Raw genomic sequence first — 22,268 nt, forward strand, 5'->3', positions numbered from 1 at the left:
TACACTGCTTTTATATTATGTTTAAAGAAATGCATATTTATAAAGGAAGACCAGTAATAATAAAAAAAAAAGATTTGACACTATATTTTAAATTCTATTATAAAATAGATTAAGTTAGCACTATGGTAAATTTGAATGGGTAATTATGGTTGCCAACTCCATTGGAAATTTGAATTGAGATTATGACCATATCTTGAGGGAAAGAATTTTTTGGGGGAAAAAAGAGGGGGGGGGGGGATAAAAAGAAATTGTGGGGGGTCAATTTTTTCTCATTTCAGATTTCAGAAATTAAGAAGAATTATTCTTCAAATATTATTTTGAAAAATTTCAAGATGTAATCTTTAATTGCACAGTATGGCGCATTAGATTTGTAAAATCTTTGATCACATTTATTTATTTGTTATGCCGAATCTAACAGTGTATTTAGATTTTTAATTTTGGGGTCCAGTTTTCAAATTGGTCTACATTAAGGTCCAAAGGGTCCAAAATTTAACTTTGTTTGATTTTAGCAAAAATTGAATATATGAGGTTCTTTGATATGCTGAATCTAAACATGTATTTAGATTTTTGATTTTTGGCCCAGTTTTCAAGTTGGTCCAAATTGGGGTCCAAAATTAAACTTTGTTTGATTTCAACAAAAATTGAATATATGGGGTTCTTTGATATGCTGAATCTAACCATGTATTTAGATTTTTTATTTGTGGACCCCGTTATCAAATTGGTTCATATTGAGGTCAAAAGGGTCCAAAATTAAACTTTGTTTGATTTCATCTAAAATTGAATTATTGGGGTTCTTTGATATTCCAAATCTAACCATGTATTTAGATTTTTAATTTTGGGTCCTGTTTTTTAAATTGCTCTACATTAAGGTCCAAAGGGTCCAAAATTAAACTTAGTTTGATTTTAACAAAAATTGAATTCTTGGGGTGTTTTGATATGCTGAATCTAAACATGTGTTTAGATTTTTGATTATGGGCCCAGTTTTCAAGTTGGTCCAAGATAGGGTCCAGTATTTAAACTTTGTTTGATTTCAACAAAAATTGAATATATGGGGTTCTTTGATATGCTGAATCTAAACATGTATTTAGATTTTTGATTATGGGCCCAGTTTTCAAGTTGGTCCAAATTGGGGTCCAAAATTAAACTTTGTTTGATTTCAACAAAAATTGAATATATGAGGTTCTTTGATATGCTGAATCTAAACATGTATTTAGATTTTTTATGTGTGGGCCCCGCTATCAAATTGGTTCATATTGAGGTCAAAAGGGTCCAAAATTAAACTTTGTTTGATTTCATCAAAAATTGAATTATTGGGGTTCTTTGATATGCCAAATCTAACCGTGTTTTTAGATTTTTAATTTGGGTCCCGTTTTTTAAATTGGTCTTCATTAAGGTCCAAAGGGTCCAAAATTAAACTTAGTTTGATTTTAACAAAAATTGAATTCTTGGGGTTCTTTGATATGCTGAATCTAAACATGTGTTTAGATTTTTGATTATGGGCCCAGTTTTCAAGTTTGTCCAAGTTGGGGTCCAAAATTAAACTTTGTTTGATTTTAACAAAAATTGAATGGAATGGAATGAAACCAAACATGGCATGAATGTTTCTTATGAGGGGCTGACCGAGTGTTGTTACTTTGAAGCCGATCCATAATAACAAGATGGCCGCCTGCAGGGGACTTAGTTTAACATGGGACCCTATGAGAAATACATACAAATGTCTTCTTTTAGAGAACCACTGAATGGAATGAAACCAAACATGGCATGAATGTTCCTTATGAGGTGCTGATCGAGTGTTGTTACTTTGAAGTCGATCCATAATCCAAGATGGCTGCCAACGGGGGACTCAGTTTAACATGGGACCCTATGGGAAATACATACAAACGTCTTCTTTTAGAGAACCACTGAATGGAATGAAACCAAACATGGCAAGAATGTTCCTTATGAGGTGCTGACCAAATGTTGTTACTTTGAAGCTGATCCATCATCCAAGATGGCAGCCAGTGGGGGACTTAGTTTAACATAGGACCCTATGGGAAATACATACAAATGTCTTCTTTAAGAGAACCACTGAATGCAATGAAACCAAACATGGCATGAATGTTCCTTATGAGGTGCTGACCAAGTGTTGTTACTATGAAGCTGATCCATAATCTTAAGATGGCCGCCAGCGGAGGACTTAGTTTAACATAGGACCCTATGAGAAATACGTACAAATGTTTTCTTTTAGAGAACCATTGAATGGAATGAAACCAAACATGGCATGCATGTTCCTTTTGAGGTGCTGACCAAGTGTTGTTACTTTGAAGCTGATCCTTCATCCATGATGGCTGCCAGATGGGGACAATGTTTAACAAAGGACCCTATGGACAATACATACAAATGTCTTCTTTTAGAGAACCACATACTGAATGGATTGAAACCAAACATGGCATGAATGTTCCTTATGAGGTGCTGACTAAGTTTTGTTACTTTGAAGCTGATCCTTCATCCATGATGGCCGCTAATGGGGGGACTTCCTTTAAATAAGACCCTATGGGAAATGCATACAAATGCTTCTTCTAGAGGTGCACTGAATGGAATGTTACAGGTGCAGGTGCACTCGACTCCAATCTTAATTGACTAGGATTGTCAGTTTTCCTATCGAAGGTCGGTGGTTTCTCCGGGCACTCCGGCTTCCTCCACCAATAAAAACTGGCCGCCACGAAATAGCCCAAAAGCGATGCTTAAAAGTGGCGTTAAAACACCAAAAATCAAAACAATCTATTAATAAACATGTATTTGGATTTTTGATTTTGTGCCCAGTTTTCAAGTTAGTCCAAATCAGGGTCCAACATTAAACTGTGTTTGATTTCAACATAAATTGAATATATACAGGGTTCTTTGAAATGCTGAATCTAAACCTGTATTTAAATATTGGATTTTTGGTCCCAGTTTTCAAGTTGGTCTAATCAGGGTCCAAAATTAAATTTTGTTTGATTTTCAACAAAAATTGAATTTATGGGGTTCTTTGAAATGCTGAATCTAACCCTGTATTTAGATTTTGGATTCTGGGTTACTTTATCAAATTGGTCCACATTGAGGTTCAAAGAGTCCTAATTTAAACTTTTGTTTGATTTCATTAAAAATGAATTCTTGGGGTTCTTTGATATGCTGATTCTTACCATGTTCTTAGATTTGGGAAATTGGACCATAAAAGGTAAATGTCCAATTTCAAATTTTTCAGTTCTTTGACCACATTCATTTTGTGTCACAAACCTATGTTGTGTCTGACTGTCAAATATTCAATCACAATCCAAATTCAGAGCTGGCTTAAGCTTAAATGTTGTGTCCATACTTGCCTCAACTGTTCAGGGTTCGACCTCTGCGGTCATATATAGCTTGTGCCTAGTGGAGCATTTTATTGAAGATTGAACTGAAATGTGAGATAAATATACAGATATATGTATCAGATATCAAAATGCAGGTTAATATTATTGCAATTCTCACTCAGTCTCATTATAAAAAAAAAAAACTCGCAATGATTTCTGAATTGTCAGTATACGATTAAATATGGTGAGGGTTTTTCTCATCATTGAAGGCCTTGCAATGACCTATAATTGCTTAAGTCCACTTATTTAAATTCTGATGGATAGTTGTCTCAATGGCAATCGTACCACATCTCCTTAGTTATAACCCATGCAACGAGTTGCGGAGGGTATAATGTTTTTGACCTGTCTGTCCGTCAGTCCTTCAGTCCGTTAGTCCTGTTTCTTGTCATTGCAACTCCTCTCAAACCACACAACAGAATTTCATGAAACCTTTTCAGATAATAAGGACATACTACATGGATTTTTCTAGCATTCCACAGGGTCCGGTATTCGGACCCATTCCCAATGGCAAATACCCTACATTTTTTCCCAATTTTGGAAGCAAAATTCCCAAACGATCTCAAAATTTATTTTCATCTTTAATATTCATGACAGCGATGTTCATTTTGTTCAACCGCTAGCTTTATGCCGAAAATCGCCTACAAGTAATGTGTAAATCTGAGTAAAATCGTATATGACTGACAAAAACAACATTGAAAAACAATGGATGCCTTAAACCGGAAATGAAGACAATTACAATACCGGGTCAGATTCCGGGGGCAGATAAGGGTAATTCCGGGTTTGCCAATCAAATACAATAAAAAAAAATAATAATTCCAGGCAGGTGACAAAATACATCTATGATGATGAAATATAAACACTCGAATTGAAAACCAAAAGATATATGGAAAAAAAAAAGAAAAAGCAGGAAATATTTTATACAGAAACTCAAAATTACTTTTAGTTCACAAATTTTCATGTCAAAATCCAATAAAATGTGACAGTAATTTTCCTAATCATTAATAAATGTTGATATTACATGTAGATGTTTTTATAGTGTAAACATATAACTACAATTCCAAGAGGTAATTTCTTCTCAATTTTGAAGGGCCAGTAAATTTCTGGAAGTTTCTTACTTTATTTTCACAATAAAAGATAACTTTTAATGAACTAAACACACTAAAACTCAAATCTGGTGTATTTGCTGTTTTCCCAATTTCATTGAAAAGAGTGTGAAAAAATTCCCAAAACTGGCCAGGGTCCTTTTTCCCAAAATACCCAGAAAAACCCCTGTACTACGTAGATGTGCATATCGACAGGAAATTACGATTCAATTTTTTTCCAGGATTAACGCCCCTTTGAACTTATTTGCCCAATATACTACTGCAACCTTTTGTCATCGCAACTCCTCTCAAACCACACAACAGAATTTCATGAAACCTTTTCAGATAATAAGGACATACTACGTAGATGAGCATATCGACAGGAAATTACGATTCAATTTTTTTTCCAGGATTTACGCCCCTTTGAACTTATTTGCTTCAATATACTACTGCAACAGTTTGTCATTGCAACTCCTCTGAAACCACACAACAGAATTTCATGAAACTTTGTAGATCATAAGGACATACTACGTAGATGTGCATATCGATAGGAAATTATGATTCAATTTTTTTTCTAGGAGTTACACCCCTTTGAACTTATTTGCTTCAATATACTTCTGCAAGAATTTTTTATCGCAACTCCTCTTAAACCACACAACAGAATTTCATGAAACTTTGTAAATAATAAGGACATACTATGTAGATGTGCATATCGACAGGAAATTATGATTCAATTTTTTTTCTAGGAGTTACACCCCTTTGAACTTATTTGTTTCAATATACTACTGCAACAGTTTGTCATCGCAACTCCTCTGAAATTTTTTTTTCTCTATGCAATTTTTTTTTCTTACAGTTATTTTATTTCTCCAGTGACAATGTGGGGACGTGGGGTATGTGAGCGCGCTCACTAAGGTTCTTTAATTTTATAATGACCTCGTTTTCATGGTTCATTAGTCAAAGTTTAGTTTTCTTGGTTTGGTTAATGGAATGATTGTAGGGCGTACATGTCTCCTGTTTACTATATGTTTGCAAATACTTGATTTTTAAGTACGTTTACCAGCAATACAGTTGTCAAAGAAGCCAAACCAATTAATTATTGAATGATTCCAAAAACAATGTACTTAAATTGATAATTACTTTATGCAACTCTTTAGAAATAATGTAAATAATCAGACAAACGGTAATGTTAAGCCTTGTGTACGCCCCATTAACAAGAACACTGAATTATATGTCAATTTAAATAAACAAAAAAAAAATACAATATTGCAAACAATGAATTAGTTGTGTATGAAGCGATTGCCTTGATTAATATTCATCAGGAGTGCTTGAGAAGTCTAAAATTTGTACATCATCTAATGAATGTGTCAGTAGGTATAAAGGACACTCACACCATTATTTAATTTTAGGAACTTCTGGTTTTCTTTTCTAGTTCTGTTGTTGAAAGTTCATCAAGTTTATCCTCTAAATATAAAGTTTCTTTAATTTGTTTCCCATTTTTAGCTCACCTGGCCGAAAGACCCTTTTTAGCTTCTTCCAACATCACTTTGCTTCCATTTTTGGACCGTCACTCGTCTATGGTCTGTAAACTGTTTTCAAAAATCTTTTGCTCTGAAACTGCTCAATGCATTAAAGGCAAACTTTCATCATTGGATTTAAGCTTTAATGTTCATGATTTACGTCCAGGTTTATCAACCAACATGGCTGTTGTGTCTAAAAATTCAAGAAAGAGGTCAAAGTACAAATTTGGCTAATATCTTTAAAACTATAGCAATTAGAGAAGAACTAAGAGGGTAAACATGGACAGCGCAACAAGTTTTAGATCATTCTATTTATCCTGAAAATTTTGAAAAAAATTGTTCAACTGTTTTAGTATTATTGTCTAGTAATGTTAATTTTCTTTTTTGGCATTTTGCATGACAAAATGTATCCACCCTGAAAATTGTGGAAGGAAAAATGTAACTGCCTGTTTAAAGTTATTGCCCCATTTTTAGCAGTTGTTGGCTGTTATTGTGAAAATTATAGGAACTATGTTGAAAATGTAAATTGCAAAAAAGGATCAGCACAACAAGATTTATCTACCCTAAAATAGAGAAATATCTGTTACCTTGTTTTGGAGTTAATGCCCCTAAAATTTATCCCAATGTACAAAGGTACACTATAGCTTGGAGAAATAAAATGTCCTTTTGAAAAGGCTAGACTAGCGTTCTTCTCACAGATAATATGTTGAATAGCCGCAAAACTGTGAAGTACATCCAAGCTATTATATAAGAATAAGGACATGAGGTATGATTGCCAATGAGACAACTATCCATCAAATGAAGTGGGTGTAAGCAATTAAAGACAGCTGTATGACCTTCAACAATGAGAAAAACTCATACCGTAGAGTCGGCTATAAAAAGAACCCAACATAAAAAAAATTAAACAATTCAATTGAGAAAACCGACGGCAAAATTTATAAAAAAAAAACAATTTACTAAAAACAAATATGACCGACATGAACCAACGACAACTACTGAACTACTGGCTCCTGACTTGGGACAGGCACATAAAGAATGTGGTGGGGTTAAACATATTTGTGAGTGCTCAATAATTTCAATAAAGTTTTTTTGTAATTTTAACCCCTTTAATTAGTCCCCTACCGACGAAGTCGAAGGGAACTTTAGGTTTGCCTCCGTCCGTCCATCTGTCTGTCTGTCTCTGTCTGTCCGGCAAATCAGTTTTCCACACTTTTTTTCTTTGTGCTTGAAGATATTGATTTGATATTTGGTGTATTGTTTTATCACAACAAGTTACGGATCAAGTTAGAAATTTGTTCCGGTCCGACGATTTTGTGCAGAGTTATGGTCCTTGAACTTAGAAAATTCACTCAAATAATCAGTTTTCCGCACTTTTATTTGTCATGCTTAAAGATATTGATTTGATGATTGGTATATAGTTTTATCATGACAAGTTACAGATCAAGTTCGAATTTTGGTCCGGTCTAATAATTTTGTGCAGAGTTATCATGGTCCTTGGATTTCGAAAATTCACTCAAATAATCAGTTTTCCTCGCTTTAATTCTTCATGCCTAAAGATACTGATTTGATAATTGGTATATAGTTTTATCATGACAAGTTACAGATCAAGTTCGAATTTTGTTCTGGTCTGATGATTTTGTGTAGAGTTATGGTCCTTGGCCTTAGAAAATTCACTCAAATAATCAATTTGCCACATTTTTTTTTCGTCATGCTTGAAAATATTGACTTGATATTTGTTATATAGTTTACACCATGACAAGTTATAGATCAAGTTAGCATTTTGTTCCAGTACAATGAATTTTTAACCGGTAGGGGGCTATGTGTTGCCAGGCAATACTCACAGAATGCTTGTTTATATAAGGATTCTACTTTTGACCTAATTACAGCCATAAAATCTCAAGATAATATGTAGTTTTCAAATGTGAAATTATAAATTCTGTACAGTAATTTATAACAGACTTTTTGCCAATGATTAATCTTTATGTCTTATCCAGGACGAGTATAACTTATGTTATATCTATATTACTAAAATAATGAGGTCCAACTAGTCAGCCAGCATGACATAAAAACGACGAATCAAAGAATTCAACTTTATGGTTACAACTAATATAGGACAATGGTGTTGATCAAACATTACACCATTGCAGGCCCTTTTGTTTTCCACATAATTAATTTTACCCATAATTAACAAGTTCCAGGTGGAAGTCGATACCGATATCAATAGTACCTGGTACCTAATCTGTATGTTCCGCCTCTGTCAGGTGCACCACCAAAAAGTGTATTTGGGATTTGCTATATACACTGGTCATAATCACACATGAACTTCGTCATTGTACAGGGATTGACTATACTAAATTCAATCATTGACCAAATAAATATATCTACAAGTAGTTTCCAGTTGTAATAAGAAAGCCAGGACGGATTCAAACAGAATAATTTTGAAAGCTGAGAAAACTGTACACCTTATAATCAGCATGACTTTATCAAATGACAAGACAAATACTAAAAATCCAGGCTCAAAATAAGGCGTAGGTACTGTAATTCAGTCAGGGACCTGCGATGCCACAGATGTGTTCTAGTTATATGTTAAAAAAAAATACATACTTAAGTTAGATAACTATTTAAAGGGTTTTATCTAACAGCAATTAAACACTTCATGTCATGTTTTCATTTTCCTAATGAGAATGGGTCAAATATTGAGGAAGGGTTTTCATCTGGGAAAATATATACCATGGCGTTTTTTTTCCTGTACGTGACCTGTTGCGGGGGACATAGAAATACCAGGCCACAGTCAATCCATCCAGTCTAATGTAAGCGCTTTCACATGTACAATTCTTACTAGATTTTTGTTATTATACAAAATTGTTAAAATTATATCAAAGGTTTATATCAGCGATGTCTCCCGTGTGTTTGAAAATCAATGCAGATCAACTATTTAAGATCTAGAAAGAGTTATACAAATGCATTGTAAGCACTCTTATGTGTCCAATTCTTGTAAGATCTTTATCAAACTTGTTGGAAGGTTTATATAAGCAATGTTTCAAACGAGTTTGAAAATCAGTACCGATCAACAATTTTTGAAAGAGAAATGCCCCTTGGAAATAATAGTTGTATGGAAAAATGCATTGTAAGTGCTGTCATGTGTACAATTCTTGCAAGGTTTTATCAAACTGATTTCGAAGATTATATCAGCAGTGTTTCGTACAAATTTGAAAATTAGTGCTGATCAACTATTTTAAAAGAGTTGTGCCCCTTGGAAATATTAATTATATGGAAAATTGTATTGTAATTGCTTTCAAGCCTACATTTCTTTTAAGATTTTTATAAAAAGTTTTAAAGAACCCCTTAAAAAATTGTTTTAATTATTGCCCTCGGTCAGATAAAAAAAGTGCAATGCAGGAGTATAAATGGAACGTTGTCCTGTACTATAGATCTAATAGGATTATACATGTTTTTAGGTCTCTACAACACTGTCAAGCAAATTGTGATTTTTTATTACCACATGTTTTGTGAGGTATTTAGACTCAAAGGATTGTTTCTTGAAAAGGATGTCATATAAGATTTTATAATAGTATCAAGTTTTCCTATTTTGGATTAGCAAGTTGCCGTACTGTAAATTTATCAAGTTGAACATCGAAGTCTTCATCACAATATGAAGTCACACTGTTCTTTTACATGCTAAAATTCATCTGATAAAAAATGTAAAAAAGAGATGAATATCTGTTCTGGACGGCGGTGGAAACAATTGACTTTGAAATTTTCAGTTACCAAGTGCACAGCTGTTTGTATAACACAAAATCTAGTCTTTGTATGGTACTTGTTGGCATACAAAATTACAGACGGAAAATATTTTGTAAAGTCATTTTATAAGCATTAAAACAATAGAAATGCTTTAAATGAAAGAGCATTCTATCATGTTAAATTTGTTTATCTTCTCTCTCCACTTCCTTGAAACCAAGTTTGATACACATTGGTAATGAATATAGGGAAATTAAAACAGACTTGAAACAGCTAATTGAAATCTACAAATATCATTTTAATATTGTGAAGACTAAAGGTAGAGAGGCCTTATATGAATCAAGGATGTAAATTATTCCCTTTGAATTAACTTTATTGCTCACCAAATGTTGTATGTTTTTAAAAATAGAAGCAAACTATCACCAAAAGACATTTTTTTTATTGTGAAAAAGGAAAAGCGTAATTATCAAATTGCCATATTTTTTCCAGGTAACGATTCAAGCTCTTATATACAATGATGTATGTATAATAAATAGCCTCTTCTTTGTTGAGATGAACACTAAAGATATTTCACATGCATTTTATTGCTGTAAAGAATTAACAAAAATAATTGTTTGTTGAAAAATGTCTATTTATTATTAAATGATGAGCCAGTATAAGGCCAACTAAAATTCCCCATTCATAATGGAAAAGACAGGATATGGGGTATCAATGACACAAAATAAATACACACTTGAAAAAACTAAAAAAGCAAAGAAGCAGCACTTTTTTGTTCGCCTCAAATTCCCATTGACATGCATGGAGCAAAAATTCTCATCTTACTCATTACTGGTTTTAGCATATTTTTATATGACCGCAATAAATTTGAGTTCATATATTGCTATCACGTAGTCATTGTTGTCCAAAGACATTTGGTTTCCGGACAATAACTTTAGTATAAGTGAATGAAATTCTATAAAATTTAAACACAAGGTTTAATACCACAAAAGGAAGGATGGGATTGATTTATAAACATAAATTGCTGAATTTTTCAGTTCCGTTCTTTAACTTTAGTTTGCCTCAACCAAATGTTATGAAACTTATAAACAATGCTTATTACCACTTAATACAGATCAAGTTTGAAATTGGGTGGCGTCACTTTTACCGTTCTTGAGTTATGACCCTTTATATCTTTATATGATATGCAAGCGGGGGCATCATCTGTGTCCTATGGACACAATCCACATTTATTTTATATGCTGAATTTAATCATTGGAATTACATTTTAGATGTTGGACCATTAAGCATTATATAGGGGATAACATTCGATTGATTTATGATATTTTACAGTATACAGAAGAGAACAATATTCATCATTACATGTTCAAAAGGAAATGACACAAATTTAATAATACAAAGCAGACCTCCCCAACTACACCAAAAATAACTATGTTTCTCCGTAAAGTTGTTTTGATTGTTTAAAGCTAATCGACTTTAAAAACTCACTGCAATTATGTCATCCTATGATACCACTTTTTTAAATAATTCTACCAAAAAAAAAACATATTGTAATTATTATTAAATGCCAACTATTAAATAAGAATTAAAATCCAATAAATCACAGTTCCCAAAATTCAATGTATAGTGCTATTACAGATAGCAGTTACCCCACCACCCCCTCTTTTTAACAGGTTGATACATGCTAAGAAAAATACAGATAAAATATTTCTATCTTATTTCACCTCTTAATTCATTTTCAATTCACTTCTACTTTTTAAACTATATATATATATATCATTAGATTTTTGATTGCTGAATCTAAACACGTATTTAGATTTTTGATATTAAACCATAAAAGGATAATGTCCATTTTCAAATTTTTAAATTCTGAGACCACATTCATTCTGTATCAATAACCTATGCTGTGTCAGATATTTAATCACAATTCAAATTCAAAACTGTATCAAGCTTGAATGTTGTGTCCATACTTGCACCAACTGTTCAGGGTTAGACCATTGTGGTCGTATCAAGCTGCTTCAAGCGGAGCACATTTTTTGCAAGATATTGTTCTCACACATCTCCTGGTCAATACCAACAAATTATTTATATTGAACAAAGACATCTAATAAATACAGTCAAACAATCTCATTACGTATGTATGTACATAGATAAAAAGGTCTTATATCTCAAATCTATCATATATATATAAAGAATAACCATGAAACTATTCATTGTCTCGAAATATAAAATTTATCTGGACTCAGCTCGAAACAGGATAACAAATGCTCTTCAAAGCCTCGCATCCTACCTGTTTCTAAGCCTTGTACAAATAAATTTTATATTTATACCTCAATTGCGTCGGGTATAATGTTTTTGACCCGTCCATCTGTCCGTCCGTCCGTCCGTCTGTCATTCCATCCATCCATCCGTCAGGCCAAATAAAAATATATGTGTGGTTCCAGTTACCTACCCTTCTTTTTAGTCTTAATTATAGCCTACCCTAAAGATTTTTTTGTCATTTTTCATTAATCACTGTTAAAGTCAGAATGGTGCTCCCATAGACTCAATTTAAAAAAAAACCATAAAAACAAATCCCTACCTACTTACCCTAACTTTTTATTGATGTAACTGGAACTACACATTCTATTTTATTTTGCCTCATTTATGAAACTTTATATATAATAAGGACAAACTATGTAGACGTGCATATCGACAGGAAATTATGATTCATTTTTTTTTTTTATGAAATATGCCCCTTTGCACTTATTGGCCTCAATATACTACTGCAACAGTTTGTTATTGCAACTCCTCTGAAATTACACAACATAATTTCATGAAACTTTGTAGATAATAAGGACAAACATATAGACAGAAAATTATGATTCCATTTTTAGCTCACCTGGCCCAAAGGGCCAAGTGATCTTTTCTCATCACTTGGTGTCCGTCGTCCCGCGTCCGTCGTCCGTCGTCCGTAAACTTTTAGAAAAATCTTCTCCTCTGAAACTACTGGGCCAAATTTAACCAAACTTGGCCAATATCATCATTAGGGTATCTAGTTTAAAAAATATGTCCGGTGACCCGGCCAACCAACCACGATGGCCGCCATGGCTAAAAATAGAACATAGGGATAAAATGTAGATTTTGGCTTATATCTCTGAAACCAAAGCATTGAGAGCAAATCTGACAGGGTAAAAATCATTATTAGCTCAAGATCTATCTGCCCTGAAATTTTCAGATGAATCGGACAACCCGTTGTTAGGTTGCTGCCCCTGAATTAGTAATTTTAAGGAAATTTTGCCGTATTTGGTTATTGTCTTGAATATTATTATAGATAGAGATAAACTGTAAACAGCAATAATGTTCAGCAAAGTAAGTTCTACAAATAAGTCAACATGACCAAAATGGTCAGTTGACCCCTTAAGGAGTTATTGCTCTTTTATAGTCAATTTTTAACAATTTTTCGTAAATTTTTGTTATCTTTTACAAAAATCTTCTCCTCTGAAACTACTAGGATGAATTTAACTAAAGTTGTAAACAATCATCATTAGGGTATGTAGTTTAAAAATTGTGTCTGATGACTCCGCCCTCAAACCAAGATGGCCGACATGGCTAATAATAGTACATAGAGTAAAATGCAGTTTTTGGCTCATATATCTAAACCCAAAGCATTTCTAGCAAATCTTTCAAAAATCCAAAATTGTTCATTAGGTCAAGATCTATCTGCCCTTAAATTTTCAGACCATTCAGGCAACCCGTTGTTGGGTTGCTGCCCCTGAATTGGTAATTTTTAGAAATTTTTTCAGCTTTTGGTTATTATCTTGAATATTATTATAGATAGAGATAAACTGTAAAGAGCAATAATGTACAGCAAAGTAAGACCTACAAATAAGTCACATGACCAAAATGGTCAATTGACCCCTTAAGGAGTTATTGCCCTTTATAATAAATTTTTAACAATTTTCATAAATTTTGTAAATTTTTACAAAATAATTTCAACTGAAACTACAGGGCCAAGTTCATTATAGATAGAGATAATTGTAAGCATCAAGAATGTTCAGTAAAGTAAGATCTACAAACAAATCACCATCACCAAAACACAATTTTGTCATGAATCCATCTGTGTCCTTTGTTTAATATGCACATAGACCAAGGTGAGCGACACAGGCTCTTTAGAGCCTCTAGTTTATAGGAGTTATGCCCCTTCGCTTTGAACTTAACATTTTTGCCATAATATACTAAACAGTAGTTTGTCATCCAGCTCCTTTGAAACCACACAATCAAGAGATCAAGACTTTTAAGTGTGTGTTGTTCAGCAGATCATGATTTTTTAGTACATATCTAGGAAATCCTAGTTGTGTATAGAATGATTGTAAAGTGTACATGTCCAACTGGCAGGTGTCATCTGACTATGACCTCATTTTCATGGTTTAGTGGTGAAAGTTAAGAGTTTGTGTTTTGATCTGTTTTTTATACGACCGCAAAAATTAAAAATTTTTTGGTCGTATATTGGTATCACGTTGTCGTCGTCCGAAGACAGATGGTTTCCTGATAATAACTTTAGTATAAGTAAATAGGAATCAATAAAATTTTAACACAAGGTTTATAACCACAAAAGAAAGGTTGGGATTGATTTTGGGGGTTATGGTCCCAAAGGTTCAGGAATTAGAGGCCAAAAAAGGGCCTAAATAAGCATTTTTGCAGTTTCCAGACAATAACTTGTGTTTAAGTGTATGAATCTCTCTGAAATTATACAAAAGTTTCCATACAACAAAGGGATGGTTATGGGAGGTTACGGCTCAAACCTTTTAGCAATTAGGGGCAAAAAAAAGGGGGAAAAACAAGGGTTTTTATGGTTAAAGGACAATTTAGACAATTTAAAAGCAGTGTAAGGGAGGTTATCCAATCCATTCAAAGAATACTGTTGTATATATGTTTGATTACCTTCCTTACACTGCTTGTAAATTATGTATTAAGTAATGATGATTGACTTGAGATGATTAGCTGTAAATTTATTTTTAGAAGTTACTATTAATTAATATTAATTTTAATCATGATTGTATGTCATTTTATATTTTGATATTTTATGATGTATTTAAATGAGTAGTTATGGTTGCAAACTCCATTAGAAATTTGAATTGAGATTATTTTTGGAATAAGGGAAAGGGGGAGTTGAAAAAATTGGGGGGGGGGGGGGGGGGGGGGGGGGGTAAATAAGAATTAGTGGGGGGCTATAATTTTTCTCATTTCAGATTTCAAAAATTAAAAAGAAAATTTCTTCAAATATTTTTTTTTTGGGGGTGAGGGGATAGGGGGTTACTATCCAACAGCATAGTGTATTGCACAAAAGCAAAAAAAACGGGTAAATGTTTTTTGGGGGGGGGGGGGGGCAATTCGCAACAGCATAGTGTATTGCACAAAAGCAAAAAATTGAATATAAATTCAAATCATATAACCAACTTTAAGTTCTTTGACTAGACTTATTCTGTGTCAGAAACCTATTATGTGTCAGAAACCTATCATGTGTCAAATATTTAATTACAATCCAAATTCAGACCTGTATCAAGCGCGAATAATGTGTCCATTTTGGCTGCAACTTTTCAGGGTTGGACATCTGCGCTCGTATCCAGCTGCGCTCAGCAAAGCAATTTATCTTAAACTATAAGCAATAGGTCAACTATATTTGGTGTATTGAATGATTGTAAGGTGTATATATCTGTCTGGCAGGTATCATTTGACGATGACCTCCTTTTTAGCTCATGTGAGCATATGCCATCACTTGGCTTCCGTCATCGTCATCTGTCGTCGTAAACTATTTCATGAATCTTCTCCTGTGAAACTTCTGGGCCATATACCTTCAAACTTAAACTGAATGTTCAGTAGGGTATCTAGTTAATAAATTGTTTCCTAAGTTTTGATCCATCAAGAAACATGGTCGCCATGGCTAAAATAGAACATAGAGGTCAAATGCAGTTTTTGGCTTATATCTCAAAAACTAAATCATTGAGAGCAAATCTGACAGGGTAAAAATGTTCAAAAGGTCAAGATTACCAGCCCTGAATTTTCCAGACGAATCGAACAACCGATTGTTGGGTTGCTGCAACTAAATTGGTAATTTTAAGGAAATTTTGCAGTTTTTGGATATTATCTTTAATATTATTGAAGATAAAGATAAACTGTAAACAGCAATAATGTTCAGCAAAGTAAGATCTACAAATAAGTTCATATGACCAAAATTGTCAATTGACTCCTTAAGGTGTTATTGCCCTTTAAAGACAATTTTTGTCGAGCCTGCGACTTTTGTCGCAGAAAGCTCGACATAGGGATAGTGATCCGGCGGCGGCGGCGGCGTTAGCTAACTTCTTAAAAGCTTTATATTTTAGAAGGTGGGAGGTCTGGATGCTTCATACTTTGTATATGGATGCCTCATGTTACGAAGTTTCCGTCAGTCACATGTCCAATGTCCTTGACCTCATTTTCATGGTTCAATGACTACTTGAAAAAAAAGTTCAGATTTTTTGTAATGTTAGATTCTCTCTTATTATAAGTAATAGGATAACTATATTTGGTATGTGCGTACCTTGCAAGGTCCTCATGCCCGTCAGACAGTTTTCACTTGACCTCGACCTCATTTCATGGATCAATGAACAAGGTTAAGTTTTGGTGGTCAAGTCCATATCTCAGATACTATAAGCAATAGGTCTAGTATATTCGGTGTATGGAAGGACTGTAAGGTGTACATGTCCAACTGGCAGGTGTCATCTGACCTTGACCTCATTTTAATGGTTCAGTGGTTATAGTTAAGTTTTTGTGTTTTGGTCTGTTTTTCTTATACTGTATGCCATAGGTCTACTATATTTGGTGTATGGAATGATTGTAAGGTGTACATGTCTAGCGGGCAGGTGTCATCTGACCTTGACCTCATTTTCATGGTTCAGTGGTCAAAGTTAAGTTTTTGAGTTTTGGTCTATTTTTCTAATACTATATGCTATAGTTCAACTATATTTGGTATGTGCGTCCCTTGCAAGGTCCTCATGCCCGTCACACAGTTTTCACTTGACCTTGACCTCATTTCATGGATCAATGAACAAGGTTAAGTTTTGGTGGTCAAGTCCATATCTCAGATACTATAAGCAATAGGTCTAGTATATTCGGTGTATGGAAGGACTGTAAGGTGTACATGTCCAACTGGCAGGTGTCATCTGACCTTGACCTCATTTTCATGGTTCAGTGGTTATAGTTAAGTTTTTGTGTTTTGGTCTGTTTTTCTTATACTGTATGCCATAGGTCTACTATATTTGGTGTATGGAATGATTGTAAGGTGTACATGTCTAGCTGGCAGGTGTCTTCTGACCTTGACCTCATTTTCATGGTTCAGTGGTCAAAGTTAAGTTTTTGAGTTTTGGTCTTTTTTTCTAATACTTTATGCAATAGGTCATCTATATTTGGTGTATGGAAATATTTTATGATATACCTGTCAGTCTTGCAGGTTTTATTTGACCTTGACCTCATTTTCACGGTTCATTGCTCAGTGTTAAGTTTTTGTGTTTTGGTCTGTTTTTCTAATACTATAAGCAATAGGGTCAACTATATTTGTTGTATGGAAGGATTGCAAGCTGTATTACATGTCTGCCTGGCATTGTTCATCTGACCTTGACCTCATTTTATTGGTTCATTGGTCAATGTTTAGTTTTCTTGGTTAAGTCTGTATCTTAGAAACTATAAACAATAGGTCAACTATATTTAGTGTATTGAATGATTGTAAGGTGTACATGTATTTCTTGTTTGGTTTATATGACCTTGACCTCATTTTCTTGGATCATGTTAAGTGTATGTGATAGTTGTAGTAAAGCTTTATATTTAGGACTATCAACATAATATCAATGGTTAGTAAAGAAGGCGAGACATTTCAGCGTGTGCACTCTTGTTCATAATGTGTTCCTCTAGTTTGCTTACTTTAAAAAAATCTTCTCTTTTGAAACGGCTGAATCAATTCAGCCAAACTTGGGCTGAATGGGTTTAGAGTATCTAGTTTAAATTTCTACATTTTATTTCCTTGTTCGTCAAGAAACATAGCCACTATGGCTAAAATTGAACATAGGGATAAAATGCTTTTTTTTTGCATTTGAAGAAAATATGACAGATACAAAGAACATTTAAATGGCATTTTTAAGCCACTCATTAATATATATAGAAAAGCAAAAATAATTATTGATGAAAGATTTAAGCAAAAAATTACAGGTGGGCGATTCAGGCTCTTTAGAGCCTCTTGTTATGGTTCATTGGTCAATGTTAAGTTTTCATTGTTAACTTTTTTTCTAGGATATTTCAAGCAATAGGTCAATTATATTTGGTGTATGGAATGATTGTAAGGTATATGTCTGTCTTGCAGGTATCATCTGACTTTGACCTCATTTTCATGGTTCATTGGTCAATATTAAGTTTTCATGGTTAAGTTTGTTTCTTAGAAACTATAAGCAATATGTCAACTGTATGTAATACATAGATTGCCTTACTGCCTGTAAGGTGTACTTGTCTGTCTTGGATGGTTCATCTGACCTTGACCTCATTATCATCGTTCACTGGTCAATGCTACGTTTTCCTCGTTAAGTTTATTTCTTAGAAACTATAAGCAATAGGTCAATTATATTTCGTGTATGGAATGATTGTGAGGTGTAGATGTACATGATGTATTTTTTGTTTGGTTTATCTGACCTTGACCTCATTTTCTTTTATTATCGTAAGTTTATGTGATACTTGTAGTAAAGCTTTATATTTAGGAGTATCAACATTAAATCAATTTTCTAGGAGTTATGCCTGTGTGAACTTAGAATGTTGGCCTAAATATACTACTGTAAGAGTTTATCATCGCAACTCCTCTGAAACCACACAACAGAATTTCATGAAACTTTGTAGATAGTTAGGACATACTATGTATATGTGCATATGCACAGGAAATTTTTTTCAGTTGATTTTTGTAGGAGTTATGAGTTTTAGGAATCTGGTGAGATTTTGTTTGCCCAGTGACAATTTTGGGGTGTGGGGTATGTGAGCGTGCTCACAAAGGTTCTTTAATTCGAGACAATTGTGCACAGACCCTGGCATCATAGCGAGTTGATTCTTCAAGTATATTTTCATAGCTTCTTTCTGTATTTCTATGTGGGTATTAAAGCGACAACCGAAGCACATTTCGTACTACAAATGTACAAAGGATCAATGCTTTTACAACACTGTAAAATGACAAAAGAAGGATTCAATTTTGATAATGAGATGTTTATGCTACAATCATGATATAGCAGTTCATATCAAGCTTTTCATTAGTTTTCCTATGCATTGTTCTGATGTTCTCAAAGGAAGCACATGCAGTCATGAAAAAATGAATTTTATTGGTAAATAAATAAAATATAATTTTGGAATGTCTCCATGACTGTTGTCTGTCAATCAAAACTTACATGTAATGCAATTGAATATTAAATATTAACATACAGTGAAAACAGGCACACAAAATAGTTATATGTGTATACTTAATTAAATAGAGTAAAGTTATTATATTCTTCTTTATAGAAAAACTCTTTATGAACAAATATTATTGCAGGTGATATGGTTCCAACTGAAATAAAATTAATGGCTGACAAAAGATCTATTGATTTGTACCTCAAATTACTTGAGTCAGGCTCTGAAAAAAAGAGAGACATACGTTTAGTAGTAGTTGGAAAAAAAGGTGCAGGAAAGACATCATTGATTAAAAGATTGTTCTCTGAAGAGAATACAGATGTAACTAGTACAAATGGAATAGAAATCCACACAATAAAATGCAAAGCAAAGGCTGATGATGGCATATGGAATAAATTAGATGGTATGATGTATAAATTTAAACACAAATGTTTCTCTATTCTTAAGAAAGTATTTATAATGTTTTTGTTTTCTAGTTTACATAATTTATTATTCAGCAATATTATTTGATTTTTTAGGGGACTATCTATCAATTTCCAGTTTTCAAAGCATAGGTCTTACAGGATCCAATATTAATTCAAGGATACATTTCAATTATTCCAGGTCAAGAATTTTCATAAATAGTTCATCCAGTCAGAAACTATGTGAAGAGATATTTATGGTACAAGTGTGTATCTGGTACAATAGAAATGGTACCATTAATGTTATAGGCTTTTAAACAGTATCAGAAAAGATGAACAAAATAACTAAAGCTTGGTTTGATTTTGTCAAAATATGACCCCAAAAGTTCATTGTTACATTATTGTTACAACCACATTTGCATCCATATGCATGCGACACATGGTTTGACCTCAGTCAAGATTTTGATTGTGCATGTGCTCATCATGTTCAGTTACGTCATCTCCTTTAACTGGTAACACCTGCCTGATTTAAATTTTAATTAAAAAGATGATGTTGATCATATTTTTATCGATGATATGATATCACACAGAAAAGAGGAATATCATTATAATACTATTTCATTTGATTTTTATATTTATCTATTTAAATTGCCTTTTTGTCACATGCTTTCTTTAGAGCTACTGTTGACGGATAATTATGGGTTTTCCGGTCGTAAAAAAATGTTGATACTTCATGAAAATTGTTTGCCTTTTCTATTGTTTTCTGTGGACTTTTTGTACTACTGGTATACTTTTAAATATGGTATATACGCGTATAAATCAATTCTGAAAGTTCCAAATCGATACAGTTTATGTGGATTTGGTAGCTAATGCTGTTTTAACATGTGGAGACATTGATATAAAATGTGTCATGATTGCCCATAAGACAGCTTTCCAACAATGACCAAAGGATGAGGGTGTAAACAATTACAACTCACTGTTTGCCTTCAAAATTATATGTTAACCACACCATCTCATGATGATTCTTAATGCATGCTTTTTTGGATTTATTTTGATGAATATCTTAACTTTATTAGCAACATATTAATAATAAGGTATGTGTAGAATATGCATCAAGTTTTGTGGTTTTCGTCAAATCTGTTATATCAATATTACAACCAACTGAAGAAACTCCCTTTTCAATTGTGATAACTGTTCATGAGTATTTTTGTAGAACTAGCTAAGGGTTGGAAAAAAAATTGATGGACAACATTTATTTTGTAACTGTTTATTGCTTATTTTATGATGGATCTTACTTAGTATTTCTTTACTATTATTATAATTTTCTAATGATAGGAACCAATAAAGAAACTGAAATTCATGCAAGACTCTTGAAACAATACAAAGGAACAATTGAAGCATCAGTACAAGAAGTAACACATGAAGTTGTTAGGGAAAACACCCTCATAACCATTCTGTACAAGCGTATTGAGGAATCAAAAGAATCAGAGACAGTAAGCCAGCAGCCTAAAAAAAGAAAACTTCAAGTAACCACTGAATCTCAAGTTGAACCTCCAGTAACCTCGCAGCAACGAAACCAATCATTAAAACAGGCAAAAATGGATATTGAAACCATGCTTAAATCTAATGTTGATTTACATGACAAAGAGGAGTATGCCACATTATTGCTATGGGATTTTGCAGGAGATGAAGAATTTTACCACACACATCAAACCTTTTTGTCCTCGGGTGCAATTTATCTTGTTGTAACAAAACTCAATGAAGCTGACGACAAAAATGCACAAGGTAACATTTCATAGAGATAAGATAAGTGAGATTTAAAATATTTTATATTTTATTTAACTTTTTCTTAGCTTAAAATGCAAATTGTTGTCAAGAACTATAGATTCCAATTTATGCTCCAAGTAAAGAAGAAAATATGAGAGGCAATCAGTCAATTGGTCCGAGGACACAGTTATCGTCCTTAGATTTTCGTTGTCTACAAATATAGTCCCTAGTGTGGACAGTGTATAACTTGCAAATTTTGTTCATACACTTTCCAAATTTATTTCTTCATATTTTATGCATGAAATATTAAGTTAAGGGATGAAATTACATAAAATTATTAAAAATATTTGGGTGCTGAATCTTTATGTTAAGTAGTGATTTGGTCCAGTTCAAAAAGGTCAAAAACTAGTATGTCTGAAGCTGTCGAACTGAATTTTAGACCCCCTTAACATAGAATTGTCAATATTTTGAGTTAGAGCTGGTAGACTTTTCTATAATTTTTGTCGAGCCTGCGACTTTTGTCGCAGAAAGCTCGACATAGGGATAGCGATCCGGCGGCGGCGGCGGCGTTAGCTAACTTCTTAAAAGCTTTATATTTTAGAAGATGGAAGACCTGGATGCTTCATACTTTGTATATGGATGCCTCATGTTACGAAGTTTCCGTCAGTCACATGTCCAATGTCCTTGACCTCATTTTCATGGTTCAGTGACTACTTGAAAAAAAAGTTCAGATTTTTTGTAATGTTAAATTCTCTCTTATTATAAGTAATAGGATAACTATATTTGGGGTATGTGCGTATATTGCAAGGTCCTCATGCCCGTCAGACAGTTTTCACTTGACCTCGACCTCATTTCATGGATCAGTGAACAAGGTTAAGTTTTCGTGGTCAAGTCCATATCTCAGATACTATAAGCAATAGGTCTAGTATATTCGGTGTATGGAAGGACTGTAAGGTGTACATGTCC

The 22,268-nt window shown here is 33.3% G+C and overlaps 1 protein-coding gene across 1 annotated transcript in view; it reads left to right on the top strand.

The window, feature by feature from the left end:
- The window catches only part of LOC127731863 (uncharacterized), a 198,425-nt gene that overhangs the window by 135,888 nt on the left and 40,269 nt on the right, over positions 1 to 22,268 (top strand). Inside the window, exons 11-12 of the mRNA XM_052240728.1 lie at positions 19,277 to 19,537; positions 20,871 to 21,320. Coding sequence (XP_052096688.1) covers positions 19,277 to 19,537; positions 20,871 to 21,320 — 711 coding nt within the window. The remainder of the gene's footprint in view (positions 1 to 19,276; positions 19,538 to 20,870; positions 21,321 to 22,268) is intronic.

Source organism: Mytilus californianus, unplaced genomic scaffold (assembly GCF_021869535.1).
Source record: "Mytilus californianus isolate M0D057914Y unplaced genomic scaffold, xbMytCali1.0.p SCAF_21, whole genome shotgun sequence".
NCBI classification, from domain to species: domain Eukaryota; kingdom Metazoa; phylum Mollusca; class Bivalvia; order Mytilida; family Mytilidae; genus Mytilus; species Mytilus californianus.